The sequence below is a fragment of the Bos taurus genome, chromosome 29 (assembly GCF_002263795.3).
Source record: "Bos taurus isolate L1 Dominette 01449 registration number 42190680 breed Hereford chromosome 29, ARS-UCD2.0, whole genome shotgun sequence".
Taxonomy (NCBI): domain Eukaryota; kingdom Metazoa; phylum Chordata; class Mammalia; order Artiodactyla; family Bovidae; genus Bos; species Bos taurus.
In genome coordinates this window covers 2,156,329-2,170,600 of record NC_037356.1, presented here as the reverse complement: position 1 = coordinate 2,170,600, position 14,272 = coordinate 2,156,329, and the positions used below count along the sequence as shown (strand labels likewise).

The 14,272-nt window shown below is 46.5% G+C and overlaps 1 protein-coding gene across 3 annotated transcripts in view; it reads left to right on the top strand.

Annotated features, from left to right (window-relative positions):
* FAT3 (FAT atypical cadherin 3) overlaps nt 1-14,272 on the top strand; it is a 645,819-nt gene that overhangs the window by 466,875 nt on the left and 164,672 nt on the right. For all 3 annotated transcript variants that reach the window (XM_024987225.2, NM_001206882.2, XM_059882979.1), the window contains exons 4-5: nt 5,719-6,033; nt 8,369-8,579. In XM_024987225.2, the coding sequence (XP_024842993.1) occupies nt 5,719-6,033; nt 8,369-8,579 (526 nt within the window). The remainder of the gene's footprint in view (nt 1-5,718; nt 6,034-8,368; nt 8,580-14,272) is intronic.

Below are 14,272 nucleotides of genomic sequence, written 5' to 3'. Positions count from 1 at the left end.
CATGCAATTTAAATGATTGAGAAGCATGGCCTTCTGGGATTTTCCTGTGGTCCCGTGGCTAAGATTCTGTGCTCCCAGGGCAGGGGCCTGGGTTTGACCCCTGGTGAGGGAACGGGACCCCACGTGCCGTAACTAAGAGTTCACATGCCACAGCAACCCAGATCCACGTGCCATGACTAAGGCCCAGTGTGGCCAAATAAATAAATGAAATATTCTTTAGAAGGAGAGTAAGAGAAGTATGGCCTTCCCTCAGCGGTGTTCGCCCACTTTTGACCCTATGAAGCTCTTGCCTCTTCCGAGGAGAGACATAACCCAGACTCCTCTGTGCCCTGTGCCGTCATCATGCATCGGGCCATGCTGCATGCCTTCTGGCTCTGCTGGGTCTTCACAGATCACAAGGGGAGCGTAGAAATTTGAAACGAGCTTTGCTGTCCTTCAGTGCCACTACATTATTTGTGGTTCCTTGTTAGCTGTAAATAATGAAAGAAATTAAACTTTCAGGATTGTGATTGATTGCCGAACCACTGATTACTGATCGATTGTGAGAGTAGAAAATCTGGGTTAGGGTGGCAGAGAGAGGGGACACATGGATAGTTTCTAAACAACAGCTAATTCCTTACACGTCATTTATGAAAAACGATGCAGAGGAGGTGATGAGGATTTATCTCAGTTGGGCTCAGTCTCCAGGGTTGCTCCTTCCATGTAGGCTAATTCCACGTGATGGACTGAGGTCTAGGGTGGCGTGAAGTGTGAAGTTTGAGGATCTGATGGAATTGTCGGTGATTGCTTCTCTGGTGGCTCAGATGGTAAAAGTGTCTGCTTACAGTGCGAGAGACCCGGATTCGATCCCTGGGTTGGGAAGATCCCCTGGAGAAGGAAAGAGCACTCCAGTATTCTTGCCTGGAAAATTCCATGGATGGAGGAGTCTTAAAGGGTACAGTCCTTGGGATCGCAAAGAGTGGGATACGACTGACCGACTTCACTTTCACTTTCAATATTTTAGATACCAACGTGGCTGGAGACATGAGTGGGTCTAGAGAAATGATAACAGACATTAAGACTTTGAGGTTATAGGGAATGTAGTTCGGGTCAGCAAACATTTATTAGGAGTATGCTAGGTCCCAGAAAGAGATGAAGAAGACAAAGTTCTTGCCTTGAAGTAGCTCACACTGTCCTGAGGGAGCCAACACACAAAAAGATCTTTGGAGTAAATTGTAGACAAGTGTCCACACTGATCAGCACAGTTTTGGAAGTAGCTAGAAATTGTTACAAGTAATCTTGGGCTTAGCAGCAGTGTAAGCAATATAATGAACCCCGGTGTATGTTAAATGGAGAAGGCAATGGCACCCCACTCCAGTACTCTTGCCTGGAAAATCCCATGGACAGAGGAGCCTGGAAGGCTGCAGTCCATGGGGTTGCTGAGGGTCTGACACGACTGAGCAACTTCACTTTCACTTTTCACTTTCCTGCATTGGAGAAGGAAATGGCAACGCACTCCTGTGTTCTTGCCTGGAGAATCCCAGGGACGGGGAAGCCTGGTGGGCTGCCATCTATGGGGTCGCACAGAGTCGGACATGACTGAAGTGACTTAGCAGCAGCAGCAGTATGGTTAAAACTGTGTCTACCTGCAACTTCCCTGGTGGTGCAGTGGTTGACTCCACACTTCCAATGCAGGGGACCGGGGTTTGCTCCCCAGTCAGGGAACTTAGATCCCACAAGCCATATTGTGCCAGCCAAAACAGAACAACAACAACAACAAATTCTGTCTTCCTCTACCTGACCCCATTCAGAGAATCATAGAGCACTTAGGAGATCTTATGTTACCAGTCTCTTCATTTCCTACAGATAAATAAGCAGACCCCTTCACTGTCTGAATGTTTCCTCCATTCGTTATCATAGGGCAGAGTTGGGAGTGGATCACTTCTTAGTTTCATTTAACAACATTTATTTGGCACTTAGAGCTGTACAGGGTGTCAGAACAGAACAATGAATGAGACGGTCCCTGACCTCCACTTGCTCACAATCTGGAAGGATTGAGCACAGACCAACAAGACAACAGATGATAAAAACTGCATGATGATAATTAATGTCCTGGGACGGTACACCCAGTGGAGTGGGAACATGGTGAGGGCATGTACAGCTGTCTGCAGGGGGCAGGAACGGCTTTGCAGAAAAAATAGTGCTTGAATTGAAGCTTCTAGAATGAGTCAAGTGTATTCTCAAGAGAAAGGCTTCCGTGGAAGCCAGCAGATATGCAAAGGAATGGAGGTGTAAGAGCACGGCGTACTCAGTGCCGCCCCAGGCTCGCTGTGTAGCTGAGCGTGGAGAGTGGAGACGAGCAGGCAGAGCACGGTGATAATCACGGGAGGCCAGACCCTCAGCCTCAAGAGCCCTTGAAAAATGCTAGGCAGGCTAGTGATGTGATCAGATGGAAGGAAGAAGTTATTTCTTTTGAGGAAGAAATAATGCTTTACAACAAAGGTGAAGGCTGAAGACGGGGAGACCAGAAGGCCACTGAGGGTCTCCAAGCAGATGCAGATGAGGCCTGTTCCAGAAGAGACAGGTGTGAATGGTGCACATGAGAAACGCCTCCTGGCCTCCACGTCTGCTTGCACATGAATAGTTAGATAGAGCAGGGACACTGCGTGGATGCCCAGGGTCCTGGTGCAGACCACTGTGTGAGTGAGTGAGGGGTGGGGGCTGTCATTCATTGAGACAATGTAAAAGGGAGAAGGAGAACATCTGAGGATAATGATTTTTTTCAGGATGGGGCTCTGGGGATGTTGGGGTGCATGTGTGAGGTCCAAAGAGTAGATTTCTAGTAAACAGTTGAACGTGTTGGTTTGGAGACAGGAGACGAGGCTTGAGCATGAATGATCAGCATAGAGTGGTGGTTAAAGCGAGGGATGAAGAAATGGAGGCGTTATGGGCAGAGAGGCTGCTTAGGGTTACTCCTTGAATGATCCACAAAGGTCTTATGAGGTGAGACTGCTTCGGCTAAAGAGATTGTCCAAATAGGACCTGAGTTAGAGTCTAATGTATTAAGTAAATACCCAAGTCACACCTGTGTGACTTGACATGCACAAGAGTAGTGAACACAGCAGGCAAGATCAGTTTTTGCCCTTAACCAACTTATCAGCTTGGTGGAGAATCATGTGCTTAATTAATTCCCATGACAGTAAGTGCTGCAAAAGGAAGAGTATAAGGTATTTCAAGAGTGTATAATTCAGAAGGGAGATAGAGTAGCCGGGGGAGGGGTTGAGGGGCAGCTGGTACTTGGTCCATGTAGTCAGGGAGCATCCTTGAAGAGACAGCATTTCAGCTAGATCCAAAGGCTGAGTAGGCAAGGTCAGTGAAGGGAGGGGCAGAGGATGGCATAGGCCAAAGCCCTGAGATGGAAGCAAGTATGCTGGAAGACCCGAAGGATGCCCGTGTGCCTGGGGGAGCATGGGGGTACCCAGGGAGAGATGGCGATGCAGGTGAGCCTGGAGGCTGTTCATGAGCCTGTGCAGCTGCCGCCCTTCCCACCTGTAAGCAGACACCTCAAGGACTTGGGTTTGTACACCCGGGAGAACTCTAGAAGGAGGTAACTTCATAGCGGCAGGATCCTCAGGTGAATGGCCCCAGGAGGGCCTGTCTGTCCCTTGGCAGCCTCCCGGCCCTGAAGTAGCTGCAGAGCTCCACTTGGACCCCTTTGCAGGGCACACGTTGACAAGCAATGAGGTGGTTCTGGGCACAGGGAAGACAGTGGGAGTTATCTGGATTTGGAAAGGGGCCATTCAAGCAGAAAAGAGAAGCGGAGGAGTTGAGCGCCAAGAAATCAATGTGTTTTGGTCAACACAGCTCACCTGGGAGTGTAACAGTTTAGTTCAGCAGCAGCAGCAGAACGTGCCTCTTCAGAACTCGTCATGTCCAGGAATTAACTCAAGAGTCAAAATCCAGCCTTGGCACATAGTGGCCCCAACAGTGTTTCTTTTGTGAAACGTAACAAGCCAATTGGGAAATAACCTTGGAAGGAAACTTGATTGATTTTTCAAAGAAAACAAGAACTCCTATGAAAATTTACCTGAAGTCTATTAAAGCCATCCTCTAAAACCCCTTGTAAGAGAAACTAGACTAGATTGGGGTCCCATTTTGCAAAAAGCCATTAATTTGTTTTCTCACACTTTGAGCCTCTTTTCATTTTTCTTGTCAGATTGCTTCATTAGGTGGAAAACTGGATGATGAGGGGCTGTGACTCACTGTGGTTTTTCTCCTGTTGATGCCAAGTACATCTTTATGTCCCTTCTGGCCTCAACTATCTTACAGTTAGTCTTAATGTTAGTTCAACCAAGAGAATAATTGAAAGATTGAATAGAGGTTCCTCCAGGTTTTGTGATTAAACACAATACCAAGTATTGCCAGCATCAGAGTCTTTTCCAATGAGTCAACTCTTCTCATGAGGTGGCCAAAGGATTGGGGGCAGGAGGAGAAGGGGACAACAGAGGATGAGATGGCTGGATGGCATCACTGACTCGATGGACGTGAGTCTGAGTGAACTCCGGGAGTTGGTGATGGACAGGGAGGCCTGGTGTGCTGAAATTCACAGGGTTGCAAAGAGTCAGACACAACTGAGTGACTGAACTGAACTGAACTGAAGTATTGCCAAAAGTTCAGTACCTGACTTTAGACCTAGTAATGATGGGACCTCTGTTTTCTCATCTGTAAAATGGGAATAAATTAACCTGCTCCACTTACTGAGGAAAGATAGAGTGCTTTATATGTCACCATCCACATGTTAAGTATTAATAAGATAATAATTACCATCACTGTGACCAAGAAGATTATTCATCCTAAGACTCAAAGACAGTTTACATCTGCCATGCAAATTCTTTATCTACAAGTTCCTCTTCTCTCTCTGCTCTCCATTTCCACAGACATGCATAGGAATAGCATCTCAGAGTTATGGGAAAGGGTGGCCATTCTCTTCCACTTCCCAAAGAGGAAGAAAAAATATTTTATGACTGTTAAAAACATACTGTAACTGTCAAATGTACTTACGAGCAGCCATCAAAATTGTAAGTTATAATCAGAGTTTTCCTTTTGTTCAGTGACAATGTAAAAAAAATCACAAATTTTCCATGAAGATGGAAAAGAAAGAAAAGAGCATGAGTACTGAAAGAATTTGGATGGTGATGGCATTGCCCAAGGATTAGACGAAACACCCATGGCGTAACACATAATAATGGTTGTTGTGTTTTTGGTGTCTGTTGAGAAGGGCATTAGAGTAGGAAATGGCAAACCACTCCAATATTCTGGCCTGGAAAGTTCCACGGACAGGGGAGTCCGAAGAGCTACAGTCCACGGGGTCACAAAAAGTCGGATGCCATTGAGCGAATTTCAGCAGAGAGGGGCACATTTTAGGTCTGCTGCGTCTCTGTAACCTGGTGCATTTTGTAAAGTCAACCGTATTTCTTCTGCCTCTCCTCTTCACACTACGACAAGAGCCTCCTTCCTTCCTACGTTTTTATCAGTGATTTCCATTACCAGACTGAGGGTCTTCCCTGCTCTTCTGCATGGACAATGAAGAGTTATGCATTTGACATGAACTACAAGAAAAAGAGAAGCTGAGCTGCCCTCCTGCACAGAACAGACCTTTCATGGGGTGGCAAGGGGAGGAGGGGCGAGAAAAGTGTTTCTCTTTTCTGATTGTAAAACACTTTCTCTTTCGAAACTCAGGTGACCGTGACAGATGGTGGCTTCTCCCCGAAACAGTCAACCATCTGGGTGGTGGTTCAGGTTCTGGATGAAAATGACAACAAGCCCCAGTTCCCAGAGAAGGTCTACCAGATCAAGCTGCCTGAGCGTGACCGGAAGAAGCGGGGAGAGCCCATCTACAGGGCATTTGCATTCGACAGAGACGAGGGCCCCAACGCTGAGATCTCCTACAGTATCGTGGATGGGAATGATGACGGGAGGTTCTTCATCGACCCTAAGACCGGCATGGTCTCTTCCAGAAAGCAGTTTACAGCAGGGAGTTACGACATTCTCACGGTAAGATTTTCCTGAACCTCAGTAACATTAATGAGGGGGAGGAAGTTATTTTCTTATTCATATATACGTTTCAAGCAAAACCAAAAAAAATCTCTGGACTAAAAAGTGCAGCCAGATAACAATGGAAGGCTACTTTCTGTTGCAGTGACATTCCTAAATAACGAGGCCATTTTCTTTGGTTGTGTCCTAACACCTAACCTCCCCATTTCCAGTACACAGCCTGCTCCATTTACTCACTCACACTTCCTGTAGCCCCGGATGGTTTCGAGGTACTGAGCATAGATGTAAACTGAGGCGAGGGGAGCAGCAGAATAACATAACCTGCCCGCCACTCAACATGTCTTGAAGACATCCTAATGAAAACAACTCTTGTAATTGTTGACAATGTGATAGAACATGAATTTAACTGTATAAATTGAGGGACACAAATCATAGCTAGGCTTATTCTGCAAAAAGAAAAAAATCTTAAGTAAAACATAACATTTTTCATTGTTAGAAAATAAAAAATAAAAACAAGTATGAGCACCATCTCAAATAAAGACTTAAACTATTAATACCATGCCTAAGGCACCATCCTGCTCCCCTAACCCCAAGCACTTTAGACATGCAGCAGCTATGCCTAAAAGGAGACTGGTCAGCCTCACTGGTGATGGGCACTTTCCAGGGTCCCAACAACTGTCAAGAGTTATCACCCAACTGCCATCTTTTTCTCAGTCTTCAGTCTTCTCCATTGTGTATGGTCAGTCCTTTGTTATTTTAAAGGATGGTCTGAGTCCCTTTATTTTTTATGCCTATGGACTGGACTTGGGCTCCATTCCCTGCTCAGTAGTGTATTTAGAAGAGTGAATAAAGAAAAGAAAAGAACTTAAAAACCAGTTCTGTTTCTACCATCAGCAGCTCTGATGTAACAGGTGCTGCTGCAGTTGTCTGAGACTTGCCAAGTGGAAATCTTTGAGGACCAGGTGGATCGCAGTGGATACTGTTGGTACCCTGCCCAGATCCCCTTTATCAGGCTGGTCCAGCCATCCCCCAACTGCTGTGAGTGTTGACTGCTAAGGGCTCAAAGCTGATTCCTTCTTCAGAGAGTCATCCTTGGCTACACTTCTCAGCCAAGATGATCTATACGCCTACACTAGCCCAACAGCCCACAGCCAATTCCTAACAGACACCAGATATAAAAGCCCAACCTCCTTGCCTCCAGGTGGATCCAACTCAGTAGTACAGTGAATGATTCAGAGCTCCCTTTGGGATCAGGCTGAGGTTAGACTTCAACTGAGACCACATCCTTGCTTCGCATCCTCCTCTGTCTATCTTGTTTTCTTCATTCCCTTTCTCATGGGAACACTTGCTCTTGAAATCATTTGTACTCACATCCCTGTCTCAGACTCTGCTTCTGGGAAGCCCGACCTAAGACAACTATCTTCAAGGGCCCTTCCTCTCACAGAAACTGGGGCAAAGTGATCACGCATGAACACAGCACTAGGGAGCTATGAGTTGTCACTGTTTTTAAAGGCTACAACTATTAGCAATGCATCTGGAAATGGTATTGTTAATGTAATAGTTTACAAAACTTTTTTATTTTGGTTTTTGTATTTTCTGTCACTGATGGTTTGCTTGTTAGACTTAACTGCAACTACCCCCACCGCTCCAACACACACACACACACACACACACATTTACATCCAGGACAGCATAGCAGTTAACCCTACATATCTGGGCAAGGAAACATGCTTTTCTCAGCCCTTATATCAGACCATAGAGAAGAGCCATTAACACCCCCTTCCTTACTCCACTGCCTCGAGGAACCCACGCTTCCACCGAGAGAGATCTCCTTCACTCCTTCAGGGTTGGCTTAACCAGAGGCCTCTGAGATGAGTTTTGCAAGGTTGATGCCTTTCCCCTGCCTCCTCCCATCTCCCTCTTGGAATCCCATGTGACAATTCTACGTGACAATGACAATGCATTTGTTCCCTTTTCAACACTACCACCACAGCTATAAGAAATCAAATTAGCTCTTCTTACTTTTGTAGCTGTCATTCGTGTCCATACAACACTAAAATTTGCAAGTGCACCATTTGCTTTTCAAGTTTCCCACATCTGCAAGGTTGGCAGTGATTCAAAACAGCTTCTGGCAAATGTGCTTGGGGCCCCATGTGCCCGAGTTGCTTCCCGCAGCCCCTGAGCCTGTTGTCCTCAGATCGCTCCCCGCGTCTTCCCCTTGCCAACCCCGTCGTGAGGATGGACTCTGAGCCCCACAATATACGAGTGACAGATGCAGGCTTCCACCAGGACCCAGGCTCTGAAACAGCTCTCTGTCCTCTCCGCGTGTGAGTAGATCAAGGCCGTGGACAATGGGCGTCCTCAGAAGTCCTCCACGGCCCGCCTCCACATCGAATGGATTAAGAAGCCGCCTCCTTCCCCTGTGCCGCTGACCTTCGATGAGCCATTTTACAACTTCACAGTCATGGAGAATGACAGAGTCACCGAGATTGTCGGGGTGGTGTCTGTGCAGCCAGCTAACACCCTTCTGTGGTTTGACATCGTTGGTAAGTCTGAGTCCCCCAGGGCAGTATTGGGCAGCGTAATCACTGACTGTTCAGAGCAACTAGCAAAAAAGAAAAGACAATAACAACAACAGCAGCAACAAAAACGCTTAAAGACTATGCTAAGATTAAAAGATGTATAGTGCTGGAATGCAAAAGAGCCAGTAAAATGAATAGTCGACCTGTGCTTTCGTTCTGAGTTCTGTAGCTAAGCTGAACCGAAAGTGCTCTCTGGCTGGAGTTTCCATAGTATGTTATTTACTGCAATCTTAATGTCTTTCTGTGTGTCATTTAAATTCTATTGTCACACTTGGCTAATCTCATTTCTAAATGTATTGATGGTACTAGACTTGCTGTCCTTCATTTCTCTCTTTTTCTTCACCTTTTTTCTGCATTCTGTTCCTTTTTTTTTTTTTTTCTGCTCCCGACTGCCCTGCTTCAAGGTGGCAAGCATGCTCGAGAGATGTTCTATATTCTACAGACAGCTTGTGGGCAGAACTGTTCAACAGAAGGTACCCTTAGTGCAAACACATTTGCTAAAATACAGCTATCCAATCTGCCTTTTACGGGTTTTTTTTTTTTCTTTTTAAGCAAATTAAATTACATCTTTCATAACTGCCTGTGACAGGCTGAAATGCAGCCCACAGATTTCGTACATGCCTCTAACAGCGATTGCATTACTCATATCCAGTGACTCCTTTGTTTGAGGTTCGATGGGGTTTGGATTTGGGGTGGAGGGGGGTTGTTCTGATTTCTTTAGAGAAACTTTTTTCTCTGCTTTTGAGGTATGTGGGCTTTTTGTTGTTTTGATCTTTCCATAGGTTAGTTTACCTGGGCCGTTTCCAATTGGAAAGTAAATTCAAATAGATCCCAGCCCCTCAGTTTTGTAGGAGTGTCATACATAGACCCAAACCCCCGCCCCCAGGAGAGGCCGGGCTGTGGTCCAGAATAGGAAGGACAGGAAACAGAGCCCGGATATATAGCCAGCGAGAGCTTCCTGTGAGAGCCAAATACAAAAAGCAGATGGACGCAGGCAGGACAGACCTTAAAAGCCAACCTTTAAATTCCTTGAAAGAAAGCAAGAAAGCACACCAGGCTGCAAAAAGAGAGGGCAAAACTGCCCCTTCACCACCCGGCAGGGAGAGGCGGCGGAGAGGAAATAAGTGCTAAGGACCAGGAATCCAAGCGAAGGGAAGAGTGCACGCCAGCCCTGGGTCTGACGCTGGGTTCAGCTGAAGCTGACTTCCCACGGTCGTCCGTGGGAGGCGGTGACTCCGGAGAGCTGCTCTGGGGGAATCATTTCCTTCACGTGTCAGTGCCTAGGATGGGCAGGAACCTGCCTCTCTTCCCAGGAATGACTGGGTCTGGGGAAAGCATTTAGAATGTTCCACATCTGTTTTAATGAAGCATAGAAAAGAATGAATGCCCCATGGCCCCCAAATGGAACATCAGTAGAGTGTCCCCTGAACTTCCCCCAAAGAAAAGGCTTGTTTTCTACCTATTTCATTTTCTAGAATGCTGGTAGAACGGCTATCTTTCACTTAATGGGCATCTATCACACCATCCCTGTGCATGACCATCATCATTCCCAGCTTTCCACTCCATCTTCATTTCCACTTAACGCCTTTGAAATGGCACCTCTTCTGATCCATGAAAGATCTCTCTGCTCCTCCATCTTCTCAGTCGTGTTCTCACACCACAGGCATCGTCTGGCTGTCGGTGCTGCATCACCTTTGGTAATTCCTTCACCACCGCCCCATCAGGGTCACAGAAGATGCATCTCAGTTTCCGCGTGTCTCCCATGCAATCATGACTTCTTTTCGGTAATCCGAGGGAGAGTGCAGTGGAAAGCCAAAGGCCGAGGCTCCTGCTGCGCTGCCCTGAGCCGTGGGAGGACTCGCCCTCTGCCATCAATGATCACTTCATCTCCTTCCTTCTCCGACACTCCAGTTTGCAAGCGCCTCTATGGCCTGAAAGCACTGTTTCTCTCCCTTGCATGATGCATTCATACAACCTCTTGACATGCGGCACATCCCACCCACCCCAGGATGCCTTCAGTAATCTTACAAGCACACCTTCCTCTGATGCTCCATCTGACCGGCCACCTGACCCCAGTTATCCAAGTCGTTTGTGCAAATCCTTAGCATGCCTGCATGTGTGTATGACTGTGTATAGGAAAGCATGCCTAATGATGCTGCATGTGACCTGACTTGCATGCACTCCATTCAGCAGTATTAGTGCTGGCGTATGTGTTCATGGTGTCTATCCTGGCTTCAGTCTTAACCCTGAAGGTCAAGGTCTTTGTGTCCTCCCCCTTCCTCCTGCCATTGCTTTGGTTGATCTCCACCCAGGGTGAGTGGGGTAATGAAGCCAGCCGATGGAGATGCCCCGGGCAGCCCATGCGTTAAGCCCACTGATCCCTCCTGAGACCCGTCCAGAGTCACTGTGACTTTCCACTGTGTTCTGAGCCTCAGCCACCACAGCACCTTTGGCTAAATGAGAACTGGTCCAAGAAGAGACAAGCAGTTGACAGACCAGAGTCCTCCCAGGGAGGAGTCCCTTTAGGCTGCTCCAAATCATACCTAGGAATCATGATCAGAAACATGGCATCCATTTTCATGTTTCTCCATCTTTATTCCTAAATCTGTGCTCCTTTTATAGAATCTTCCCAGTTTTAGTGCTCAGATGCTTCTCTTAATGGGCCTCCCAGGTAGCTCGGTGGTTAAGAATCTGGTTGCCAATGCAGGAGACTTGGGAGACACAGGTTTGATCCCTGGGTCAGGAAAATCCCTGGAGTAGGAAATGGCAACCCACTCCAGTTTTGTTGTCTGAAGAATTCCGTAGACAGAGGAGCCTGGCAGGCTACAGTCCATGGGGTCGCAAAGAGTCAGACATGACTGAGCATGCATGCGTGCACTTCTCTTAATATAGACCTACCAGGTTGTCCCTCTAGTCTAGATGCTTCTATCACAGATTTCACTGTGTATCTGGTAACATCCAGTCAAGCTTCTCCTGCAAATTAAATTTACTGGGCCAGATGCCCAAACAGAACTTGATTTTATTTCCATCCCTGCATCCAGCCAGACTCTTGAAATGTCAACTCTTTAAGTCATGGAGAAAGTACAAACTTTTCCCCAGGTGCTGGCTGCATTTAGAATAGATATGGTCCCCCTTCCACCAAATCCCCCCTTTGAAAATTTTTTCTGATCTCAGAGAGCCATATTTTTCCAACCTGCTGACAACATCTTTTCCTCTTCTCTAAAAACCTATTGTTTCCTTTATCATATTCAGATGTTTCACTCTTTCAAGATTTCTTGTTTATTTGTCATTGGCCCCCAACACTCTCCTCTGTCTCTTTCCTTCTTCCTTACCCAAATATCTTTCTTGGCTAAGCTAACATCAAGGGGAGATAAGGGAAAGGGCTTCTCAATGCCTAAAAATCTTAGCAGTGTGCTACACCTGGATAGACACCTATACACACACTCACGGTTACAGGCCATACCTCCTGCCAGCCTAACACAACTTACAGATGCTCTAATGAATTCACATTAAATAAGCAGAAATAGTGTTCCGGCATGCCTTTTCCCCTGAGAGTAGTGTCTCCTTATTTCTATATTCCCAATCTCCCTGATTCTTGTTTAACTGCATTTCTTTTCCTCCTACTATCATATGAATTCACAAAAGCCATGTAGAGAGCAAGATTTTGTTCCCAAGCCGGAACCTCCCCCCCCCCCACATCAAGGACCTGCCAGATACTTTCTTGTGCCTCCAAAGGCTTACAGTGTCACAGAGCTAGACTGTCTTCAGCTTCCAGAAACAGAAGCCCACTTGTCACCAAGTTAAGAAAGCTGTAATTAAAAGGAAACGTTATAGAGTTCAGCTGTTCTGTGTTTAAACAGCCCATTGCACAGCATGTTCCTTTCCTGCGCTAAAAGGGAGAGAAGACGAAAGGAACAAAGCTAACCCACAATCCTTTGTGGCTTTGTCGTGTATCTTCACACTTCTCAGGAGACTAGGATTTCAACTCGGCCCATCTTGATTTACATACTCTCTGATGTGCACGCAATCTGGTTCACAGTCCCTGTCTCTATCCCGCTGACAAATGTTTGTAATGTAAAGACCACCGTTACTACATACTCCAAACGATTCCTCTTTACTTCCAGTCTGATGGGAGATACTACCACCCACTTTTCTAGCTTTTCCCCTGACTTAGAGTAGGAAAACTGTTTTTCTGGTAGGCAGTAAGCACTTAACCTATCTCTGTTTATTTGCCTCACCTAATGCGTAGAGAAGAGAAAAGTTGTTCTTTGAAAATAATCCCCTGATGGCATAAGGTAGCATGTGGGTCCAGCTCAGCTGAAACACATTTCTGTGTTGCAGGAGCATGAAGACAGCCTGGGCCCTTAGTCTGTCATTGCTTCCTGGGGAATCTGGCTTCTTGACTGCTTCTGTCTTGCAAGCTTAGACCTGTAACCCCTGATGGGGCCATCCCCTATTAGGGTTCCATCAAGTGTGTGTGTGCTCAGTCATGTCCCGGCTCTTCGCAACCCCATGGACTGTAGCCCGCCAGGCTCCTCTGCCCATGGGATTTCTCAGGCAAAAATACTGGAGTGGGTTGCCATTTCCTCCTGCAGGGAATCTTCCCGACCCAGGGATTGATCCTGTGTCTCCTGCATTGGCAGGTGGATCCTTTACTACTGAGCCACCAGGGAAGCCCCAGGGTTCCATCAAGTAGGCAAGTTAAACTCTTTGATGGCACCCTGACTAGCATTAACCTCTCTAGGTCTTCTCTAACTCAATGGCCACATTTCTTAATCACTGAACTCTCCCCTACCCCTCCCAAGAGGGCTGTCCCATTTCTAATACAGCTCTCCCTCCATCAGGGCGACACTTGGTCAGAGTCATCAACAACATCATTTCTTCTCACTGGATCCCCAACAAGCCTCTCTTTTCTCCATAGCAGCCATGCGGGCCATAGGAAAACACCTGAAGAAACTTTAGGAAAATAATAAAAATCTTAAAACTGCTTCAGATATTATTGTAAGAAAATGAATTTTAAACTAGATTCTAGAAGGGATTTTCCTTCCTACCACTGTTTCTAACCTCCAGCCTGCTTCTCCTGCCTCGCATGTAAATATCCGTTTTAGCCCTGTACTGTGCTTTCTTCCTTCCAAGGCAGACAGTTATTCATGATCAAATCGCAGAAATAGTGTGTAGTATTTTCCCTCAAGTTTGGTGTGCACGCTGAACTTGAATGAACAGCTTGCAAACAACTCCTATGGGAGTTCACTGAGATTCTGCGGCTCAGTGTTTGGGAAGCTTCTCCCATAGCTCCTCCCTCTTGATTGATTTTGAAATTTTGATTGGTAGTTTTACCATTGCGAGTAGGGTGGATTGGAATCAGAGCTAGGGGAGGGGTCTGGAAGCTTTTCTAAAGGGAAAGCTGTGAGATAGTCACCCCTGGGTCTCGTAACCCAGAGAGATGGGTGATTCTTTAAAGGAAAACTTAACTGGTTTATGGCCCAACACACTGCTGCCCACACATTCCAGCAGTAGCTGCTGGCTCCAAGTATTTTCATTCCCATCCCATTTTTTGAAGCTTTTTCGGGACCCTCCGACTTTTGATGTTAACTTTAGAATCCAGTAGAGATGCAACACACCCCTCGTGGCTCTCTGTTTACTCCTTTGCACCTGTC